Source organism: Neltuma alba, unplaced genomic scaffold (genome assembly GCF_004799145.2).
Source record: "Neltuma alba isolate B1F8T4 unplaced genomic scaffold, ASM479914v2 tig00013399_pilon, whole genome shotgun sequence".
Taxonomy (NCBI): Eukaryota; Viridiplantae; Streptophyta; class Magnoliopsida; order Fabales; family Fabaceae; genus Neltuma; species Neltuma alba.
In genome coordinates, this window is record NW_021637657.1 from 5,291 (window position 1) to 28,050 (window position 22,760).

At 34.5% G+C, this 22,760-nt stretch overlaps 3 protein-coding genes across 6 annotated transcripts; 2 read left to right on the forward strand and 1 right to left on the reverse strand.

Annotated features, from left to right (window-relative positions):
• Positions 1–1,368: 1,368 nt before the first annotated feature.
• On the forward strand, positions 1,369–7,454 carry LOC114737049 (F-box protein At2g26850-like). 4 transcript variants are annotated; one of them, XM_028924947.1, is made up of 6 exons: positions 1,369–2,801; positions 2,964–3,043; positions 3,188–3,366; positions 3,767–3,841; positions 6,572–6,618; positions 6,850–6,937. In XM_028924947.1, exons 1-6 carry the CDS (start codon positions 2,127–2,129, stop codon positions 6,856–6,858), a joined length of 1,065 nt encoding a protein of 354 aa, XP_028780780.1. In that variant the 5' UTR covers positions 1,369–2,126; the 3' UTR covers positions 6,859–6,937. The 4 variants fall into 4 exon arrangements, with proteins under 4 accessions (XP_028780780.1, XP_028780781.1, XP_028780779.1 ...); XM_028924948.1 differs by lacking the exon at positions 6,572–6,618 and having other exon boundaries at positions 1,370–1,953; positions 2,273–2,801; positions 6,850–7,454; XM_028924946.1 differs by lacking the exon at positions 6,572–6,618 and having other exon boundaries at positions 1,370–1,540; positions 1,787–2,801; positions 6,850–7,454.
• A 1,946-nt stretch (positions 7,455–9,400) lies between these two features.
• Positions 9,401–15,535, forward strand: LOC114737050 (Holliday junction resolvase MOC1, chloroplastic-like). The gene is made up of 6 exons (XM_028924950.1): positions 9,401–9,964; positions 10,905–11,010; positions 11,841–11,893; positions 13,623–13,754; positions 13,994–14,066; positions 15,027–15,535. The coding sequence occupies exons 1-6, from the start codon at positions 9,542–9,544 to the stop codon at positions 15,122–15,124; spliced, it is 885 nt and encodes a 294-aa protein (XP_028780783.1). The 5' UTR covers positions 9,401–9,541; the 3' UTR covers positions 15,125–15,535.
• A 2,391-nt stretch (positions 15,536–17,926) lies between these two features.
• LOC114737045 (protein N-lysine methyltransferase METTL21A-like) lies at positions 17,927–22,483 on the reverse strand. The gene is made up of 8 exons (XM_028924941.1): positions 22,386–22,483; positions 22,232–22,299; positions 21,120–21,239; positions 20,338–20,411; positions 20,189–20,249; positions 20,012–20,113; positions 19,101–19,212; positions 17,927–18,056 (listed from the first exon to the last, which is right to left on the reverse strand). The coding sequence occupies exons 1-8, from the start codon at positions 22,481–22,483 to the stop codon at positions 17,936–17,938; spliced, it is 756 nt and encodes a 251-aa protein (XP_028780774.1). The 3' UTR covers positions 17,927–17,935.
• Between the last annotated feature and the right edge of the window lie 277 nt (positions 22,484–22,760).

Genomic DNA, 22,760 nt, shown 5'->3' on the forward strand with positions numbered 1-22,760 from the left:
TTTATTTAACACTCTAAATATGTATGTACACGTATAAATTTTAATAAACCGCATTGTTTGTTGTCAAAAAAATCCACACTATTAATGAGATATGAGCATTTGTTTCTAATAACTTGATGAAAAAGTTTCCGTTTAAAAATTTTATTTGACAAAAAGACCTAAATTTGTGTTCATGCGTTTAAAATATTGGTATTTTGAAAAATTTTATACCTTTCCTTAGGTTTCAAGTTTTTCAAACCAATCAAATTTCAAAACAAAGAATTTTCACTGGTTTTCCCAATGGGTCAATTGAAAAACTAAACATAAAAAGCTTGAAACCCCACCCCACCAAAAAAAAAAATTGCATGAGAATTAAACAAGCTCCAATTATAATAGTATTACTACCATTTGTATTTTGTCAGAGCCAGTTGCATTTTTGGCATCAACTTGCCCTGTAACAGACGTTAGGGTATGGGAAGAAAATGAAGAACAAAACTGAGCTCATGACTTCAATTATGAATTATGTCAGGTTCTTTAAATCTTTATACCTTATCTTTCTGTTCTCTTCTCTCAGATTCCTTGCCTTTTCTGCTATCCCAGTTAATTCCCTTCCAACTTGTAATTGTAATATTGTTCATAAATATTAAGTCATTTATTAGCTAATTAATATGCTTTTTTTAATTTTATTTTTGTTGACTTAATTTTATTTATTAGCTAATTATTGTTCGTAAACTTATTGTTTTACCATATTCAAATTTAATAACTCATTTGATCAAGTGGGGCTAACTGAAATCCTCTTAATGTAATTAGAAGAATTAATAACTCATCATTTAGATTAAATACTTTAATTCATACCAACAAGCTGTTGGTTGAGGTGATAGCAATTTAACCTCTGTAAAAAAAAAAAAAAGAACACAAGTTTAAATTTCGAGAAACATACTTGTTGAGATACCTATTATTTAACTGTTTTAGGTCCGAAAGGGATTAATTTTAAGTCTAATGTGATTTGGAGATAAATTTATTTCACCTAAAAAACCTTAACTCATTTAATGGAAGTAAATTGCACATTTATTTATTAAATTTAAAAAAATTTAATTTGTAAAAATTTTAATTACTACTCAATGCATAAATTAAATAAATGATTTTTTTGACAACGGAAAAATTAAATAACTGATTTACAGATATTATGAAAATTAATTTCATGATTGGGAATTGAATGTTTGAGTCAAAAGTCAAAACTCACATAGCTTAGTTTTTCTTTTACGGTGTTTGTCTTTTTTAACTTCAATTAAGCACATGGTTCTGTTTTACTTTAACCTTAACCGCCCATTTCTTTTCCATGTACACATATGACGTATATATAACTGGGTACTCCGTTCATGGTTCTTCATCACCTGAAGATCGATCCAAGAAAGGTTCGGAAACGAACGAAAGGCTGGTGAAGAATTTTGTTGGTGCGAAGGGAGGATCCCACACGTTCCTTCCTTCGCATTCATCAGAGTCATCATCCTCATCTTCACAATCACCAATCTTTTCTGTATGCACAATCACTCAACCCAAGGTTCGTCTTCGTTCATCCTTTCCCTCATTTGTTCCCATTTGTTTCTGCAACAAATCTCGGGGTGTTTTTGTTGGGTGTGCCGGAATCTGGAATTGCAATAATTTCAACTTCCCAGATCGTTTGAAGATCCAAATGTTTCTCACTCACTCCCACAGATTTAGATTTTCGAGATTGTGTATGTGTATGGGACTTTCTATCTAGACACTTGCCCGCTTTCATCTTTTGATTCCCTGTTCCATCTTCCAGGTGTCACATATCATCGGAATAAGCTTTATTTGATGCCATAACTGTTGAAGCAGGCTTATTTCATCCCTAGTTCGTTGCTAATCAAGCGTTGGCAAGGAGGCCCACCATTGGGTTATGGTGGGCTTTTGCTGAAGCCAATGAAATTTATTACTCTCCATCCTTAGAAGGTGTTTTGAACTCCATAAATTGCTCAGACCTTTTTTCATTAGTTTGGGTCCCTCTCTCCCTCCTCTATTTGCTGCTATACTGACCATTTCTCTCCATTATAAATTCATAATATACAAAACTCAAGTGTGACCCAACTTAAAGATTTAAGATTTTCGCCCTTTTCCTAATAATAATGCTTCTCTACTTCATTACTTGTCTCTCTTTCTTCCTTTTTTTAAAGTCTCTTCATCCTCTCAAGTCTCTTCCACCATGGGCGAGTGAGATCAGGCTGATTTCCCTTTTGTTTTACAAAGACCTGTCTTTAATCTCATTCTATAGGTTGATCAGCCAAATTCCTTCAAGGATGTGCCTAGTTAACAAGACCCTTGCTACAACGAAAGCAGAGATTAGCGTTTTTGAGGAGGACACACATGACTTGTCAGTGTTGGACTTGCCAGACCTGGTCTTGGAATGCATTCTTGAAAGGCTGTCTCCGCCGGCGCTTTGTAAAATGGCTGGTGTTTGCCGTTCCTTGAGGGAGAGATGTGTGAGTGATTATTTCTGGGAAAGGCACATGAAACAGAAATGGAGTAGAGTTATTGGTCCAGCTGCTTACAGGCAGTGGCAATGTCATATTGCTTCAAAACACGATGATGTTGTGGCTCTTAGAAAAGCCAAAGAAAGGGGGTTATTGAGGTTTCTTCCCTTTAGTCTGTGGCCTTTTTCATGGATTAGATTATTGAAGGTTGCTTCAAACAATAGCAGCAACAAACAGCAGAGTCCTGTGCCAACTCATTCAGTCATGACATGGTATCTTGCTCTTGAATCTGGCAGTTTTTGGTTCCCTGCTCAGGTCTATAACCGGGAGGTATTACTTATGAATCCCTTTTGTTCTTTTCTGTTGAAAGAATCTTTTTAATTTCCTCTAAAATCAGAGAATTTGGTTTGGTTTCGATGGAATTCAGCCTTCAAAGAATTATGTGGTCCCACAAGTTAGATTTATCCTCTTTTTTTGTTTTTTTGGTTGTAGAATGGTCATGTTGGATTCATGTTATCCTGCTATGATGCTGAGCTTAGTTATGATCCACGCACTGACACCTTCCAAGCCAGGTAAATAGGCATGATTCACAGTGATTATACATGGGTATCAATCTTATGTAGTCTGCACCATAGTTTGCTTAACTAAATTTTGAAGGAGGGAAAAAATTAACATAGATCTGGTGGCCTAAGTATCGATTTGTTGTCTATTGACAGGTATCCACCTCATGGAAGTAAGCCAGTTGCAATAGAGAATGGCATTCCATGGGAAAGATTGCGAGCCTCACCTGTTGATACTCCTCCACGTGATCTTCATATCTCTAATTGTTTGAATGATTTGTGTCCGGGTGATCACATAGAGATTCAGTGGAGAAGAAACAAAGAATTTCCTTATGGTTTGTTCCTTTCTTTAAATTGATTGTCTTCTATTTGACCTCTCACTAGCACTTGTAAATAGGAGAAGGATCTAATTGAGACTAGCAAGACAGATTTCATCAATATTTGATAGATTTGATATTCGTTGTTGGAGGAGAAAAGAGAGACAAATTTCTAATAAATCATCAGCAACGTGATTAGAAGGAAGTTTCCTCTGACATGTACTCTTATTGTACAGCAGAAAATTGGTTTCTAATGTAATCTTCTTATGTGTAGTCGAATAAGACATCTTGAAGAGTTTTAGTTAGTCGCATATGAATAGTACCATATTAACCTAACAAGAATTACTGCATGTAGCTGACCTCACTTATTGGGATTTGTCATTGAACTACTGTGTGATGAGATGCATTATTATGGCAGGTTGGTGGTATGGTGTTGTTGGTCACCTGGAGTCATGTGATGGGAATCAAACTTACTGCCGATGTCATAACAGTGGTGAGTCAATCTCATTTTCTTTTCAGATGATTGCCATGACTATTCATTTAAACCATGTTCTTTTTCTCCATCTAAGCAAATTATATTTTGGCTATATTAATTGCCTAGAGGATAAGCAAAAGGCTAATTCATGGATTTTGAAGGTGGTTGGAACTTGGAGAAATGGTCATTGGACTCATTTAAATTATGGGCTTTTAATTTAACTGGATAATTTTCCTAAGATGCAATGTGGTTCTTTTCACTGAGCTTACTTAGTGGGATAAGATTTGCTGCTGCTGCAATCTAGTTCTTTTTCTATCTATGGTGATTAGAAAAAAAGAACATGTCGTGAATTTTATGGACAAGAGAATGCAGTGGCTCTTAAAGTTTAGACTTTGCTGTATTACGGCTTTATATTTTTTAATCAACCATTATGATATTATATATTTCAGAGAACCATAAAATAAATAAAAAGAGACTTAAAAGTTTAAGGATGACATACCACTCTATTAATTGGGTTAGGTCTCTTTCCTGAATATAATTTATCTATAAGTGGACCACCTTACGCTTTTTGATTGGTCCCCAAGACATATCATGGTCAGTGTGTCGTCATTTCCACCAACAGATTAATAATTTGTGCCTCAGTGGATTCATTTATGGCCAAGCTGGCTACTATGTTAAACGAACCCAATTTCTTTGTATAGTCTGTTATTCCAGTGGGAACCTTTGCATGTTGTTTTCTATGAGTTTTGGTCATTATAAGCTTTCAAATTCTACTTTTATTTTCCTGATCCCTTCGGAATCATGCTTGGAGTGAACCATGAGTCCTGCTACAGAAAAACAATAAAACGACTAAAAAGAAAAACATCATTCCTTAGTAAACGGAATCAACAGCTACATCTTGTTGGCTATGAATAAAGATTGTTTTGCCTGTGCGGTGACCCTTGCCTTTTCGTGTTTGGCTGGCTTTAATTGTGAAAGTTGTTATGCTGTTTGGTTGGTCCCCAAGACTATTATGGTCAGTGTGTCATCTTTTCCATGAGCATATTAATAATCTACATCTTAGTGGATCGTTTATGGCCAACTAGACAACCATATTGAAAGAATCCAACTTGTTTTATAGTTTATGTTTCAATTCTAGGAAGAATCTTCTATGCACGTAGGGCTTCCATGGGTTGGGCATTATAAGCTTCCAAATTCTGTCCTTACTTTTCCGATCACTTGGTAACAATGTCTGGAGTGACCCAAGACTTTTGCCTGAGAAAAATACCACGCCACAGCTAACTGAACTGTCGCAGCTTCTTGGCTGTGAACGAAGTATGTTTTGCCTGTGCAATGACCTTCCCTTTTATGGTGTTCGATGGGTCCCCACTCCCCCAGACATATCATGTTCAGTATGTCATTAATTCCATCAACACAATAATAATCTTGTCTTAATGGATTCTTTTATGACTAACTATGTAACTATGTCAAAGGAACCCAATTTCTTTTATAGCTGTGTTTTGATCCTAACAGGAATCTTCTTTGCTTTTGTGGCTTCCATGAGTTTTGGTTATTATAAACTTCCAAATTCTGTTTTATCCCCTCATGCCTTGATTATCGTACCCAGAATGACTTAGACCTTCAGGATAAGTGAAATAACTGAACGACTTAAGAGTAAAATTATTATGCTGCAGTTAATGAAATGAACTGCTGCAACTTCTTGGCTGTGAATACAGATTGTTTGTCTGAGTAGTGACCCCTTCTCTGTTCCTTTTTGGCTGGCTTTAGTTATGAATAAAGATTGTTGTACTGTTTGATTGGCCGCTAAGATATATTGCGGTCGGTATGTCATCACTTGCGCTTGCACATCAATAATCTGCGTCTTAATGGAATCATTTATGGGGCAACTAGGCAACTATGAACCCGATTTCTTTTATAGAGTGTGTTTCAATATGAATCTTCTTATTGGGGCTTCAATGAGTTTTGGTCATTATAAGCTTCCAAACTCTGTTCCTTTTTTTCCTCCCTCCCTCTTCTTTTACATGATCTCTTGGTAAGCTTGTCTGGATTGACCCAAAATTTGGCTGAGAAAAATAATAAAACGACTTAAGAGATAAATATCACGTGTCAACTGAATGAATCAACTGTCAGGATCTTGACTATGAATTAAGATTGTTTTTGCTGTGGATGACCCTTGTCACTTTTTGGTTGGCTCTAATTGTGAATCATGTTTATGTTTGTAATATCAATGTTGATACCTTTATACCCTTGAAATTATGTTGTAGCTGACGAACTTGTTTTTCATCTTATCATCATGCCAAGCTTTTGTGTTGGGTGTTTGGGCTTTGGATAGGCATAATGCTTGAAATATTGTACATATGTTCACGGCCCAAAGAAAAAAAATTGTACATATGTTGCCTGTGTACTGTCAATATATGCATGTTCCTGCAAGCTCTTTGTAAGCGTTCCAAATATATCTGTTTGTACATATATCTTGGCCGAAGTTTTCAGAAATGATATTATTTTTACGTCCTTCTCGAATCTGTATGAGCTTAAGTTCAGTTCCAAAATTTTTTTATGCGACTATTGGGATGGCCTCGTGATATATTCTAAAATATTAGATCAAATACCCGTGTTGAGAAGAGCAATTGGTAATGAGTTTGGTTAGAAATGAAATTGTTGCCAAAACTTCTCTTCATATGAGTTTGATCTTTGTGTCTGTATTGGCAATATTACTTTCTCATTAGGTAAGATTTTGTATAGTTATAAATGCAAATGATTGCAACACGGAAACCCGTAGCACAACTAAAATGATGGTAAGGGCAGCCTCAATTTGTTGAATTGTTTTAAGATTTTGTGGAACAAGTTGTTCCACTGTAGGAAGTTGATAAGTTGTTGGTCTATTTGAAGAAGTTCTTTTACCAAGCCAAAAACAATTCTTACAATAAGCAATCATGACATAGGCTTTGTTTTCTTTTAAGCCGAACCCCAAAGAGAGGTTCTTGGGACTCAAACCGACTATCTGACACTGATTGTATTGGCTGCAGACACAATAGTCTTGGAGTTCAACCAGTATTGTGCTGGCTCACGATGGAGACGGGCAACTGTCAGTAGGAAGGATCATAGGGAAGAGGGAAATGAGGCTGATGGTTTCTATGGCGGAATCCGGAAGATTGACAATGAGCATGAGATTTCCATGTGGAAACAACTTTGGCCGTCTGAAATCTTGGACTGATAGGAGGAATCACATCATATCAGAACTAGGCATGATGATTTCAAGAAAGATGCTTATTTATTTTTTGGGAGACTGAAGCTCTGACAAAAGGAGGTATATAGAGTTTGAAGTTGGCTTTCTGTGAGGCCAAAAGTGTTGGTTGTCAAGTTGTCTGGGAGAACAGTTACACGTAGATCATTTCTGTGAATCAGCAACTTGAGAGCAAACATTTGAAAGTTGGATTTGAGTTTCTCCCTTTTCTCCTCCTCCTCCTTCACTCCTTTTTCATCATGAGAATATTTAGGCATATTCGTGTGGTCTCCACAATGTAAATTAGTAAACTACTTCTCATTTATGGACCCATGTTGTAGAACATTCATTCCACGATAAATAGAATGGTTCTATAGTTCTGGCATTGATAAAATATTTGGTATTCGATGCTAATGTATTTAGCTCTTGCAGTTACTCATTCTAGCATTCTCTGTTTTGGTTTTGTCTCACAATTCATTTCCCAGGAATGCAAGTTGCTTTATTTTCTTGTTCAAGTTTGTCAGAATAAATGTCAAGTTTATAGTAAAAAATGTCATATTTCTTTCGTTTCATAATCTTGTTCATTCAGTTTACGGTTAACATATTTGTTATTAACATTGTGGTTGTCGGCTGTACTTATTTAAACAATATTTTTTTTTTCATTTTTAATTACATTGTTTATATTGTGAAAAGAAATAGTTTTATATAATTTCTAAAATCTAGCCAGCACCCAGCAATTTCCCAAAAGTAGAACATAAAGGTTTAATATTTAAAAAGTTAAGGTTGATGTAACCAAAAAAAAAAAAGGTTCAATGATTTTTGAATTTTTTTTGAAAAATTTGTTACTGAGTTTTATGTTATTTATTATATATTACTTAAAATTTAAGAATAATATTTATTTAAAGGTAGGGAAAATGAAAGGTGAGTTTCTTACGAACAAGATGATGAGAAGAAACTCGTAAATAAGATAGATCATTAAATTTGCAGAATACTCCCACTGCCAATATATATAAGTTATGTTCTATAAAATTTTAATAATCAGAATGCAAGTTGTTTTACAAAAATTAAAAAAGTATTATATATTTTTCTCACATTTATCACTAATTAAACCCCTTATCTTTGAAAGCAATTTACCCCTAAGATTACACTAGAAAAAGATTATATGTAAAATTCTACCACTAAAAAGAGCATTAGTAAAATTTCACCTGAAAAATAATATTAGGGATAAAATTGCAAAGTAAAGACATTTTCATTGGCAAATAAAAAGCTAAAGACTTTTCAACCATTAGTTTTTTTCCGGTATTTTTTTAGGTTATGAACCATGGAGCTTGTGATTCAGGGGGTTATATAGCATTTTCTTTTCTTGGGACTTATAGGGTGTTTGGATAGAAACCAAAACATGGTTTTAGAAATGTTTTTACGGTTTACGAAGTAAATATGTGGAGGAATTCGCTTCGTTTTGCGGAAAAGTGCTTATGAAACCATGGTTTGGAGGTTGCCAAACACTCCCTTAATCTTCTTATAGAGGACCTATGTGTCATTTTCCCTCAAAAAATGTTATTAAATTTATTGAATTTTTCAAAAACATGAGAACAAATTTAATTTTAATATATTACCATTGTTTAGAGCTAACTAAGGGATTGAACTTGGTTCTAAATATAAAATCTAAATTTACTTTTTTTTAAATATCCCTATTAACTGCAAAAGTCTCTCACTAAGAGATAATTCTAATAATTTAATGTATGTGATTGAAAATGATAGTTTAGGAAGATCATTTTTGACAAATAACTAATTTAACTAGTTTTCTTAATATCTTCAAATTAGTTATTTGGCATTCAAATTAAGGATCGAAGATAATATAATATATTAATTGTTTTTTTATAGAAATTATTTTCTTAATCTTAATGCCATTTTGCAGACAACTCCCCTAAGCCAAATCAAACAATCAGCCGAAAAGGAAAGTATAATTTTGAACGTAAATTTGAGAGGTATTTGGAATAGTTGTTCCGAAGTGATTTTATGAAATATGATCATATAGAATGATTTATAAGTAGCTTTTTAATTATACTTTATGGAATATGAAATAATTACGTGAGAGGCCTCGGCTAAGTCGGCTTATGTAATATATAGTTATAAGTGATTTTAAATGCTAATTCAAGCAGGGTATGAATATGTGAGAGGAATTTTATCATATAAAAATATTATATATATATATATATATATATTTTCAAATAACTATGATAGTCCCCGAAGCCCGAACACCCCAGATTCGTTGGATAGGCAGATTTCAAGTACTTTATCGAGATTGAGTCTCTTCCCCGCCCTTTCCCGCTGGCGCCTGGCTCGGACATTGTTCAAACTTCAAACTATGCAATCCACGAAAGGGGGTCTTCTGACTGAAGTGATAACGTAGAGCTTTACAACTTCTTTCTTGAAATAACAACTCAGTGACTCACTCCACCATCTTCCTCCTTCTACTTCAGGGATTAATTTTCATGCATTACACACTGTTAGGTTGCCGCCAAATCCGAGTCCCTTCTATGTACTCAGTTTCTCATCTGTTCAAAACTTCAATTTCTTTCACCTCCGTCAATGACAGAGGCAAATCTTTCTCTAACTCTTCTCTTACTTTCGATAAAACCCACCTTCGTATTCGAAATCACTCTCTCACCGTAATTCCTGATGAACCCGTTCGGAGGAACGGTGTGAGACGTAAGGTAAAGGAGTCTGATGCGGAGCTTAAGAAGAACTGGTTGGCTTCACTATCTTGCCCTTTGCATGAAAAGACTCGCCTGATGGATGGAGGAATGGACCTGAACCATGGCAATGAGGGTTCGGAGTGGGTCATTGGAGTTGACCCAGATGTCTCTGGTGCGGTGGCGCTCCTGAAATACGAAGAATCCGGTTGTTCTGCTCAGGTAACAGGGTTTTTTCTGTTTCTGTTGGATGCAGTACTACATGTTGTGGTTAGCGAAATGTTTGGAAAGAGTACTTCTTCGTCGATGAACAACTTAAACAAACGAGGGAATTATCGCTTTCGTCCTTTAGAGATAAATTTTTCTTTTTCAATTTGGCCCCCATTTGTTCTTCATGTGTGCCTGTTCAACATATTGGTTGCAGGCACGAATGGATTTTGTCAATATACGGGCTTTCTAGCGAAGCTGCCTTATGGAGTGTAGTATTTATGCTGGAATTGGACATTTATTTATGAATGAGATTATTGGTAAATAAAGAATATCACTTTCTGTTGAGATGATGAGTTGGATTCTGGCTTCCAGTGCAAGGACTGAGAACTATTAATATCCCTACTGCCCATCATTATGGATGGACGATAGTTTGATTTTGACTACCTGTCGAGAAAAGGGGGAATGCCGTGTACATATTGCATTGTACAACAAAATTATATGCTAATCTGAAGTAAGCTTGATGCTGGAAACTGTTCTGTTACTTAGTTGTCGAGAAGCTTTGTATATAGAGGATAATTGATGATGGTTTATTTTCTTTTATTACTCTATCAAGGTCTTTGTCCTTTTCCCTTGGAAAATACCCCATCTTCTTTAGCATCTTCCATTCTTCTTAATATATTTTCTTCTTATTTTTAAAAAATTACGTTCACTTCCGTCTGGGGTGTTACGACATCCTATCAATCAAGGAAGAGTCAGTGAAAGCATACAAGATGTATGAGAATGGCTTCTGACTGCCAAATTTTATTTCCTTTTACCATTCCTGATTTGTCTTTAGGATCTCTGTCTCGATTTTCATGTTTTAGTCAATTATAGTGTAGATTATGTTCTGTTTTTTTGATCCATTCATATCTTGAGAAGTTTTTTATGTGTGCAATCATTGTATCTTTTACAGGTATTTGACTCTCCACATGTGCAAATGCTTGTTGGCAAAAGAACTCGAAAGCGCTTAGATGCCAAATCTATTGTTCAGTTGGTTCGTAGTTTTGATGCACCTATTGGTATGCTAAATTTCCTCTCTATCTTTAAACAGATGCATGCCATATCTTCCAGATTATTTCTGCTGTGCTAACCCAGTTTTCATTTAACCTCGGCTACTGTTGTCTTGCTGCTGTAGATTTTACTCATCATGTTTAAGTTCCTTTTCTTTTATTCTTTTTCTTCGGGGCGTGATTCTCTTCAGTCGTTGCATTACAGCTGACATAATCTCCCCTTGATTGATTTCTTATAAGAATCTTGGTCCTCTTATTCTTATGTATTTCTGTTTTTGTCAACAAATATTTTGCTTCCATCCTTTATAAACTTTTTAGAATATTCAATTTAGCGTTAAAGAAAGTCATGGATGTACTGGAAATGATTTAGTTAAATAGACATATGCCTGAAATTACATTGTGGGATTTTACTACTTGAAACTGTTTTATTGTTTTTCTCCCCACTTCACAAACCTTAAGCTTTATAAAATCTGATAAGTGGAAGTTATATTGACTTATTCTTAATTGCGTGAAAAGCTAAATTGATAGTTCTTATTTTTTATGTATCTGAAAATACTAATAAATGATTTTAGTGGTCTCAACTGGTTGCACTTCAAATTTTACTTTGCTTGTCCTGTTGCATATTTCAATCTACTGATTTCTTTGGTTCATGTCTTTGGCTGAATGGTTCTGTATCCATTCTCTTATTTCTTTGATTAAGTGAATAACATGCACTCTGTAACGTACCCTCGGTTTGTGGCAGTAATTTGTCAGCATTATTTCCCTTTCTAATATATTTATTTTGACACTTGACACTGTTTATTCTTGGACTTTTGGAAATTGACTCTTGCTTTCATTAGGTACCACCGCTTATATAGAACAATCAATTCCATTTCCAAATGATGGGAAGCAGGTGGGTGTATTCCCTTATCCTCTAAACATGATTTTTTTTTTTTGGGAACTGTTCAATTGACAGTTCTGTTTGTCTACAACTTTCTGCTTCATTGAGTTAATCATTCATGCAGATGAGGTGGCCACCTGGCCCTGGCATGGCTCACATGAATTTGCACTAACTTTCCTCTGTTGGGAAGAAATCTCCCTTAAAGAGTCCTTGAGTGTAATCATTTTTCCCCCCTCTTTTGATTCGGCCAGAACACCTTTCATGGCCCCTCATGCCTTCAAATTCACTTATGCTTGTAATCCTTAATTCATAATGTTAAATTCATTCTCATCCAGCTGTTTTAGCATGAGTTAACATCCTTAATCCAAACAATATATTGATAAAGAATGTTACTTGAGTCTCAAGGAAATGAACCCTTGTTTACCTTAAAGGAGTGCTATTTACAATACCAGTTTACTTGAAGGCCAAAAGATTCTCCTGAAGTTCTTAGCATTTCAGGTTTCCGCTCAAAATTACTTTTGGATTTTGATGTCTTGGATTTAAGTACTCTATCTTGATTTGATCACTGCCTCTATACATTATTTCTTGTATAACTGGTCTCCAAAACTGATCAAAACTTGCAATTTTTCTCTCCCTAGAGTATTTTATCTGTGCAAGCTATTAAGAATCAGATACTTGTCTGGTATTACTATTGAATCAATGATAGTTCCAAATAAATACCAGAACGGACTGGCCAGGAATCAGCTCATGGTCGGGTCTACCCAAAAACTGACCTCTGAGAGAACCAGTCAGAGAGAATTTGGATTAAGAAAATTACAAATAAGTGTTAGGCAAAGAAAGTAATTACTAATAGCTCTCCTAAATTTAACTTTTTTTTTTTTTGACACTAAAGAGGGCAGACCTCAAAAAACAGAAAAAATTTAACTTATTATTGATAAATCCTTTGGAGAACTTGTGCATAAACACACATCTTCAGCTGTAAATTTCCAGGTTTGACTCGTAAATATTGCAGATGTGAAATTTGTTTCCCAATTTTGTGGTATAGGGGGTTTAATTGAGAATTATTTGCGAATCCTCTTGCAATATTTACAGGTCAAACTTAGAAATCTACAACTTGTTCGGTGTGCTCTTGCCCAAGGTTTCCAAAGGACCTATTAGTAATAAATCAAATTCAGGATACCTGTTAGTAATTAATTTCCTTGCATGGCACTTATCTGTAATTTTCCCATTTGGATTCTGGAAATGGTCTATGATAAAGTTTGACTGTTTGAGCCAAGTATTGTTTGCTAACTTACTGTTAGTGTTATCCAGAAATTGATAATGGCGAATCTTTAAAACTGAATGAGTATTAGATGTGTGCAGAATGCTTTTATAATGCTCATCCGGTCCTTAATAGAGGATCTAATTGTTGAATTGATTTTGGTCCTAAATATAAGACTTATTTTTCATATTTATCAATTTTTCTTAATTATCCCTATAAACACTCTCTCAACCATAATCAAGTAGAAAAGGGAGATGGGATATTAAAGAAGATGATTATGGTGTTTTAGGAAAACATGTCATATTTCTTATAATTAACTAATTTACCTAACTTTCTTGATCTAATCAAATTAATTAAATAGGTCTTATATTAAGGACCGGAGGAGTATCATATGTAGGTGGAGTTATTGCTATATCAATCAGAAATATTTGTTATCTTTGTTTTTTTCTTCTGAATTTTTTCCTTGTCTTTGTAATCAAGGGTTGGTGGAGCGGAGGATTTGGGTATGGGCTATGGATTGGGATCTTAGTCTCCTCTGGATTTTCTGTTGTTCCAGTGCCATCTAATACTTGGAAAGCCAAATTTGAACTCAATGGAAGTAGGGCTGCAAAGGTTTGTTCGGTCCTAACAATAATTGGCTTTGGCTAATTCCTAAATGCAACTTTATCTTAAGTTTATTCATATTTTCATGAACTCCATGATAAGGAGCAAATATATATATTTAGTTTGTTGATAGTTGAAACTTGTAAATTTTGCACATTTTGATATGTTTAGATATGTATATGTATATTAATTTTTGCCTCCACTGTTGCCTCTTTTGAATTATAGCAATTGAAACTCTGACATTACAGGATGATAGTAGGAGAGTGGCATCTACCTTTTTTCCATCACTGAGTTCGCTATTGGGAAGGAAAAAGGATCATGGTATTTTGTCTTACTTATAGTCTGTCTTTCAACTGCTATCGTCGTCACACAAGATTATTTTGGAAATGTGTAATAGCAGGATTTTGAACAGGACATTCCAAAACCCTAGAATCCTGCATCGTTTAAAAGTTTAAACATTACTTCCGCTGTTAATTAATGCAATGTTTATCTTCAAAGTTCTGCCTATTCTTTCATTAAAAACGACATTGAGCTCCTTAGTTTGTAGAGCGGCAGTGCTAAATTTTTTATTGGTCTGAATAAAGATATCACTATTTGGCCTCCCATGGTACCGAGTTTTTCAGTATCTTTTTCTTTATTATTTCTAGGAGTTATCCAATGGCCACTAAATGAGGAAGTTAATCGAGGAATATAGAGTCCTTTTTAATAAATCCTCCATGCAAAGGGCCTCTTCAACTGGCAGTGGCTGGACAGTGAACAGAGATATACATTACAGTCTTATGTTGATTTTGATTACAAGAATGAGCTGAGGATCAAACATTATGCCTGTCTAAAAGGTTCTCTGGCATAAGTATAAAATACAGACCGTCTAAAATCTAATAGCTATTGGAAGGTAGTTAAGACTAACAGATAACAAATAAAATTCTGAATGATGTGAACAGTGTTAAAACTTCAACTGAAGATATAGTATAGCTGATTCACTAATAGTATAGGAGGCATGGTAGGCTAAATATTATCTGTTGATTAAATTGCGGATTTCTCTTTTGCATCCCTCAGTGCTGTTATGATTCTTGTTGAAAGCTTGTTCTGGAGACCTGCAGTGCCCTGAATTATAAATTTCATATGGATCGTATCTCATCTCTTATGAGCTCTAATTTAAGCTATTAACTTTTCAACACTCCCTACAATATGTCGTATTTGTGCCTATTGATTCTGTTGGTTGCCGCTTACTAAGTATTTTATCATGTGCGATTGTATGTGACTAATCTGTGTTTGTTGCAGGAAGGGCTGAGGCTCTACTAATTGCTGCATATGGCATGGGCCAGATGCGTGAGTTGGATTTATCATGCCATTCCATTTTGGAGAAAACGGAAACTTGACAATGACAGTAAAGTGTTTTGCTGGACTTGTTTCTTGTTGCACGGCAATTACCTGAAAGGGCACGACGAATGAATTTATGTGACTGACGCTGTCTATTTTTTCGAAGTTGGAGCTTCGGCATCTGTTGAATATTTATAAAGACGTGTAAATGGCAGGTATTCAGTATATACTCTTCTGAAATTTGTATCTCTCTCAAGCATATTAACATGATATAATGATGTTGAAGGACATCTGACCATTGGCGGAAATATGATACATTTGGAAGGACCAAGTCTCTCTGGTCCTTAATCTCTCCTCATTCATTCCGTTACATTCCAGTTGGATAGAGATTTCAGTGAAATGTCGAGGATTAGCCAACATGGACGAGATTAGAATTTTGTTCTTTCCTTTGCAATTGCCAATATACTCTTCATTCTCTGAAGCGTTGGTCAGTGAACCCAAGATTCTTAGAATGTACATGTAATTTTTTTCTTTGTAAGGATCAAAATGAACATTAATTTGTCTTCCTTAAGGGTTCCTTTTCCCCTCCTTCTGAATTCAACTATGTCGATGGTGGCTTTTCATCATGACCTGAAATTAATTCGAGGAATAAAACTGATTATGGCTAATATTAGCAGCCTTCAATAACTATTTGCGCTGGTTCATTACCAAAAAAGATACTCCCTCCGTTTCTCATTATAAGAGACGAATAACTGAATTACGTTGATAAAAAAAACAGTTAAAATTAGTTAAGAATAATTAATGTGTGAAAAGTATAATTTTTTTTTAAAAATGCCCTCATTAATAGGGAGAGAGCACGAGAGAAAACAATTAAATTATTAAAAGAGAGAGAAGTGGGAGGAAGAGAGAATGTGAGTTGGAGACAATAAATATGGGTAAAATAGAAAATCAACACAAAAAAGTAGAGATAACTTTTAAGTGTCTCTTATATATAGGAACATGTCATAAGCATCAAATGTCTCTTATAATAAGGAACAAAGAGAGTACCGTAGTATTCTGCTACATCAATTAGTTGGCTTAACTTGTTTTACTTCAATCCTCAGACTGTAAAAATCTAACTATACGGGGTGGTAGTGAAATTGATAGGGGCTGGCTGCCACAGAATCACAACCAGGTCTTCTTGCACTCTAGTTCAGCTCAAGATCTCACATTTTAATTCAAGATATGTAAATAATCATAGATCATGTGTGTGTATATATATAGCAAGCTGCGTTATTGATAAGCCATGAATTTGATAGATCATAAATTAGATTCTGCGGTACATGAAATTCACATATTAGTTCAAGAAGCATGTTGGTGGAATCCATGGCTCCATGGGGGGTTTATAATTTATGTCAGAATCTCAGTCTAGGAAGGACAGAAAAATTGAAGCCACAAACTTCCGATTCTGACGATTTATTTCCGAATAGAAAATTGAATTTTATCTTCTCATTATCCTTTCTCTTTTTAGGTATGCAGAGCTAAGCCATAGCCACCAAAGGAAATTTGGGAAAATTAGAGAGAAGAACCTAGAGGAATTAATATTTATTAAAGAGGATCTTAAAAAGCATAATTACCTACGAGACTGAATACCAAAATATAAATTTAAAAATATTAAAGTATTCCCAACCAAATCTCCTATCTTTTCTCTAACCACTAATAATATCTTAATTTAATTCAATTTAATTACTAAATATTCAATAATATCTCACACCAGGGCATCATTCTTTCCCATCTCTCCCATTCCTCATCGTCAACATAGATCCACACTATACTAGCACTCTCCACCTTCCTCTACCAACCATTGTTAACGTATGGTTTGAATCCTTATAAGATCATTAATGATGCTAATAATATCGTACAGACTTCACCAATTAATGGAGGGGTCCAATCCCATTTGAATAATATTTGGATACAGCACCTCAAATATACCATTGGATGATCTATGTGGATTAGTAATACTCTTTGTTTCTGCTATGTTGCTACTTTCTTTTTGTTAATTCAATCTTCAAACTTCGTGCAGACAATTATTTGGTTTACTCAGCTTGAATGTACTACCTCCGATTCTTAATATAAAATCTTGTTTGACTTTTATTTTGATCCTAAATATAAGATTTCAATCCACTTTGTCTCTCATATTTATGTATTTTTTTCCAAGATAATTCTTCTAACAATAATAGTCCTAGCCAATATACTTGATTAGTAAGGATATTTTAGAAAGGATAACACTTATTTATTACAAATAACTAACTTAACTTCTTTCTTTAATCTCCTCAAATTAGTCAACCAGCTCTTATAAATAGGACTAGAAGTAGTATGTACTTGATTTACAATCAATTAGGTATAAATGGAATGAGACTATAGCATCAAAATTTGAATAAAATATAAGGCTAAATATATTTTATTTGGAAAATATTTATTATTTCCATGGATACAAAAGTAACATAACAGCGTAAAATAAAAACTTTATGAAAAAAGGATCCTTGATGGATCGTAAAGACAGTGGTTAGAGAAAATGGAAGAGATTTAATTAGGGCATTTTAGTATTTTAAATTTATATTTTAATATCTGGTCTTCCTAAATAATTACACTTTTTAACGTCTTTCTTGATAAATATAATTTTTTTCTAGGTCCTATCAAATTTTCCCAAGAAATTTTGGCATGCGCCTCGGGTCTCGAAAGAACATGTTATGAAATTGCAACATGTAAACACTTCGTCACAATTTAATATACTATTAGCTACTTAAATAAGTTCATCAACATCAAAATCTGTTAAGGAATTTCACAGAACAGAAAAAACCATATTTGTCTGATGAGATATTTTGACAGTACTAGTTTAGAGTAATCTCAAAGATGACTCCCTCGAGATTCCCAACAATACGCCTAGTCCCAGGCAACTCTTTCATCTGCAATCCGTGCTTAGAAGCTTCATTAGTGACCATTAAGTCGATGCTGCAAAGTGAGGCAATTTAATTAAATGAGAAGTGCTAAGAATTTAGACAAAACCATAAACATGGTTATTGCTAGTACCCAACGAAATCAAGTATTAAATACAGAACTAGCTAAGGCTTTCTACAGTTAAATAATTTTATGGTTATGGCATATATTTGTACTGTTTCTTAGACATGCAAAAGAATCATAAGCTCAGCAGAACAATAAAAGACGTTTTCCTGGCACAAGTTAAACTACAGGGGGTAATGGGATATGAATATTCATTGAAGCTCCAGGACACCATGGAAGGTGCACAAGTTCAGTTCCAAGAAAAATCATGGATGTTCTTTGGAAAAATAAATCTTGAACTCTGTTAATACTCCAACAGGAACTTAAAAAGTAGCAAAGACTCCAGGGTAAAATTCTAATTCCTCACCACTTGCTTTGTTAAAAAAGGTAAGGAAGTTAATACCACTCAACTCTCAACCTTGCAAAGTGACGGAAAGATTTTGATACTGAGTCATGAGGATGAGTTGAAAGATTTTGGCCCTAAGCAACGAGGATTAGATAAGATTTTGATACCAAGCAATGATGAGGTAGAAAATGGTTTTAAAGTTTCAGATTAGCAATGATTGCTCTACCTTATTTCCACTTCGTTGAGGAATTAAAATTTAACTCAAAATTCCTGAATAACAGTTTTTCACCAATTCAGCGCCCTTACACCTGTTATTATCAGAAGATGCGGACCAAACTAAAAATTTCACCACACTCTTGTCCAACAAACTGGGCCAATATCAGCTAAATATTTCCACGTGGGAAGGTCCTAAAAGCAATAGAGTATATGCACTGAATATGGATATTTTGCAAATTTTAATATGTCATGATAAGATAATTATATCTAAAATGGTAAACCTTGAACTCAACAAATGAAAAATAACAAATATGAAAGAAAATACATGATACAAGCATCATGCTGTGAACACAGATGAGCAACAGAGAGACGCTTGTCAAAGTAAACAATTAAACAAAGAGGCCAGGATTAACAAAGCCAGGTAGGTTACTTACGTTTTTGCTCGTGATACATATGCTAGTATGAATTTGCATTTTCTGTCCTCTTTTATCAGCAGCAGCACCTTAACGGTATCAAAAAGCAGAGGAATGCTTGACTGTTGAAAGCTTATGCATTGTCAAGATTTCTCAAATAAATTTTTCTTCAATGAAAGGGGGGTATTATAGCACATAATCTTTGGCCAAAAAATAAAAATAAAGAATAGCACATAATCTGAACAGATGCAGTTATGTTCCTTTCCTAGCATCAATCAATTTACATAATTCCACTCAGCAAAGATCTAACACGTTAAGGAGGAAATTGAAAACTTTGACCATGTCTATGTGTATTTGTTTTAAAACTCCAACACAGGCAAGCCATGAGGGTTTCAACAAGAAAAAGCAATATCTTTCTAAAAGTTTTCACAATCATGATGGGATTGATGGGGAACAGAAAGGGGCATCCCATATTTCATTTCTAAAACACTAAACTCAAATGTGATGAAACTAAGAGTTCAGGTGATGACAAGACTCTAAAATATCTTGAAACCAATGGCAGTTTCAGTAAAAAAACAGCAGATCTAATGACAAAGATTATATCCTCAGTCTTGAGTGTTTATTCAAGTCTCAATGGTAAAATTTTTTCTTGCTGAGCAACCATTGATCTAATTCCTAATTCCCAACCGGAAAAGGATAGCTTGGTGGAATGCCTGAGATAATTGTATAGCCAATATTTATTTCTCATGGGGGGCATACAAAACAATCATCTGATCTTTAAATAGCAACTGTATAGAAAACTGAATCGTTGGCTTGGGCAGATGATATGCATGATTGTTTCAATCAACTTCTATACTTCTACCCTAAGCTGAAAAACGCATTCTTGCATTTATGTCTTTCTAATAAAGTAAGATACGATATACTATGGATATATATGTCAGCTCCAAGAATGAAGTCGAATCCTCCAGGATGATTTTGTAAAATTCGGTTGACATGGTCGGAGTTGCCCCATTCTAGTTTCTCAGCACTTAATCCTGCAAATATATACAATTGAATGTAAAATTAATACATCCAATCACCTATTTTCTTATAGAAGTTTTTGTTCTAACCATGAGAAGTAGGACAATTATTCTCAGGAATTGAATGCAGCTCTATATTTTTCTTCAGGATCTGAGGGTAGATATCAGATTAGTCTACATAGACTACAAGCTAGAGATATACTCCTATTGGCGCCACAAACATGATTTCCTGTCCTTACCTTGAGCACTTCTTCATTATGATCCGTTAACACAACTTTCTGGCAGAATCTACTGCAAAGTATGCCAGTAACACCTGTAATTATGAAGTAGCAACCACCAAGGAGATAAAGCACGAAATAAGAAAAGACAGTTTCTAAGTAAAAGAAATTCAAGAAGCAAAGCAAATAAAATAAAACATCAAAAAGCGAAGTAGTTCAATTTACTAAAACAAAGGAAAAGGGGAGAACGAGTAATTTCACAGTTTCAATGTCATGAAATTGGGAATATTACAAGAAATCATCATTTCTCCTAACAAACATCAAAGAATCTGCTCCCCCTTCGCTGACCTTGTGCTTCTAAGAAAAGAAACACGTGCACACATGCAACACACTTAAACCCTTGTTTTACCATTATCATTGTTATTAAAATACTTTACATTAGTTCAACCAAAAAATGCTCCACATTAGGCGGAGGAAGATAAAGTGACTGTCAATAGGCTTCCCACCAGTTTGGCACTCGAAGTGTTAGTAAGTTCTATCGTTATGATATTATCAGTAGAGGCAACGCATAAGAAAATCAGTAAAAGAAATACTGTTATACGCATTGCACAACGTGATTCTCCACCAACAACTTCCACGCATAGGGGAAATTTTCTGATATCTAACTGCTGTACGCACAATCAATTATGTAGTTCTAAGTCAGAATACCAATATTATATGATCACAACTTTCATATTCTCTATTAAACCGTTTTCATCTTTCTACCACAGGAAATATTTTCTCTTTAGGTGTAAAATACATACCAACACCAGAACCTAATTCAATGGCAGTGCAACCCTGAAGGATCTCAGTATTTTTTGAAAGATAATCATTTAGCAGAATGGCTCCGGGCCACACCACCTGCCCTGTCAAATCAAAATCGGCTGATAAAAAGGACAATTAGTATCATGACTCAAATTAAGGAAAAGAAAAGGAAAGCAAGGATATCCAACAAAAGAACACAAACAATCACACAGCTAATTTAAACCAAATAGAGAGGTCAAACACTAGTATGACAAGGCTCGTACCTTAATATATTAAATCTCAATAAGCCAAAACCTTCAACATCCAATCCCTCCCAACCCTCTCACAATCATCTTTCCATTTAAGGTCAAATAGGGAACGGACTTTATTTTTATCATTATAATTATTATTAAAAAACATTACACATAAAATGGATAATAATTCTAGACAATGACTCCACAGATTTTACACTCTAGACAATGACTGTGTGGGGCAGTATTTGATCAATATAATGAATTCAAACTTGGTTATTGGTTAAATAGTCTCAGAATTATTTACCAAGGAAAGGGAATAGCACAGCACATGGCTAGCGGCGCTAATAAATCATTATAATAAATTGAGTTACAAAGGGAGGTGCACTTCAAAATAACAACACGCTGTTTCCTTAATGCAATACTCCATTCAAGTGAAAAGATTGACCATGATAAGGGAGTTTAAAGAAATGGCCAATGGGCCATCAAATTGTTTACTTCGTGATTATTCTGGTTTCTTCTCTCTAGTCTTACATGGATATTGAAAATGAGATGTATCAAATAGTATCGGAACTCACCTCAGGTTCAAGCAAACATATTCACAAGAGTACAGGAAAAAAAACTTTCATTAACGAGTTATAAGTGTTGAATTGCAGAGTCAAATGCATCTCTATACCGTGATTATGAATAGAGTGATTTATCTTATATGTGTAGGCAGAAATGAGGCTGAGAACATAACCCCAAAAAAAGATAGGAAATGTAGTTTTATCGCAATCAAACTTGATAGATAGTTCAAACACGGAAGCATCTCATATTTTTAAAAAAAGAAATCTAAAAAAGGTAAAAGCTTCAAAGTGGGTCGGAAGTAACTAGTAACTCACTCGAAGCGGCATGAAGAGAGAAGAGTTGAAGTTCTTGAGACCCAAATGTAAAATTCGTCAGCTGGTAGCTTCGAAAATCCAATATAGCTCCATTACAAACAAAGAAGTAATTATGATATATACAAAGCAGATAGAGAAAGTACAAAGAAGCTACTTGTCATTGATGAAAAAGGCTTCATCCAAGCTAATGGTGTCATCATCATCTATTTCTTCTTCATGGCGATGTGGTCCCTGATTTCGTATTTCCTCCATATTCGACATTACCACAGTTTGGAATGGGCAGGGTTTTGCTTTGCTGAAGACTGCGTCTTGAGAGGGAAAGCGGGGAACGTGGGTTTTTACCCTTTTTTTTTTTTTTAAATGCTTTTAATCATTAATCATACTTTTCAAAGTTATAATTTAAATGAATAAGACTATATGTGATTTAAATTATTTGAAATACACACACATTTATAACATAAAATAGGTAATTAATGGTATAGCTTTTTTTTTCCCTCTGAACTAATGGTATACTTTATTAGTTACAACC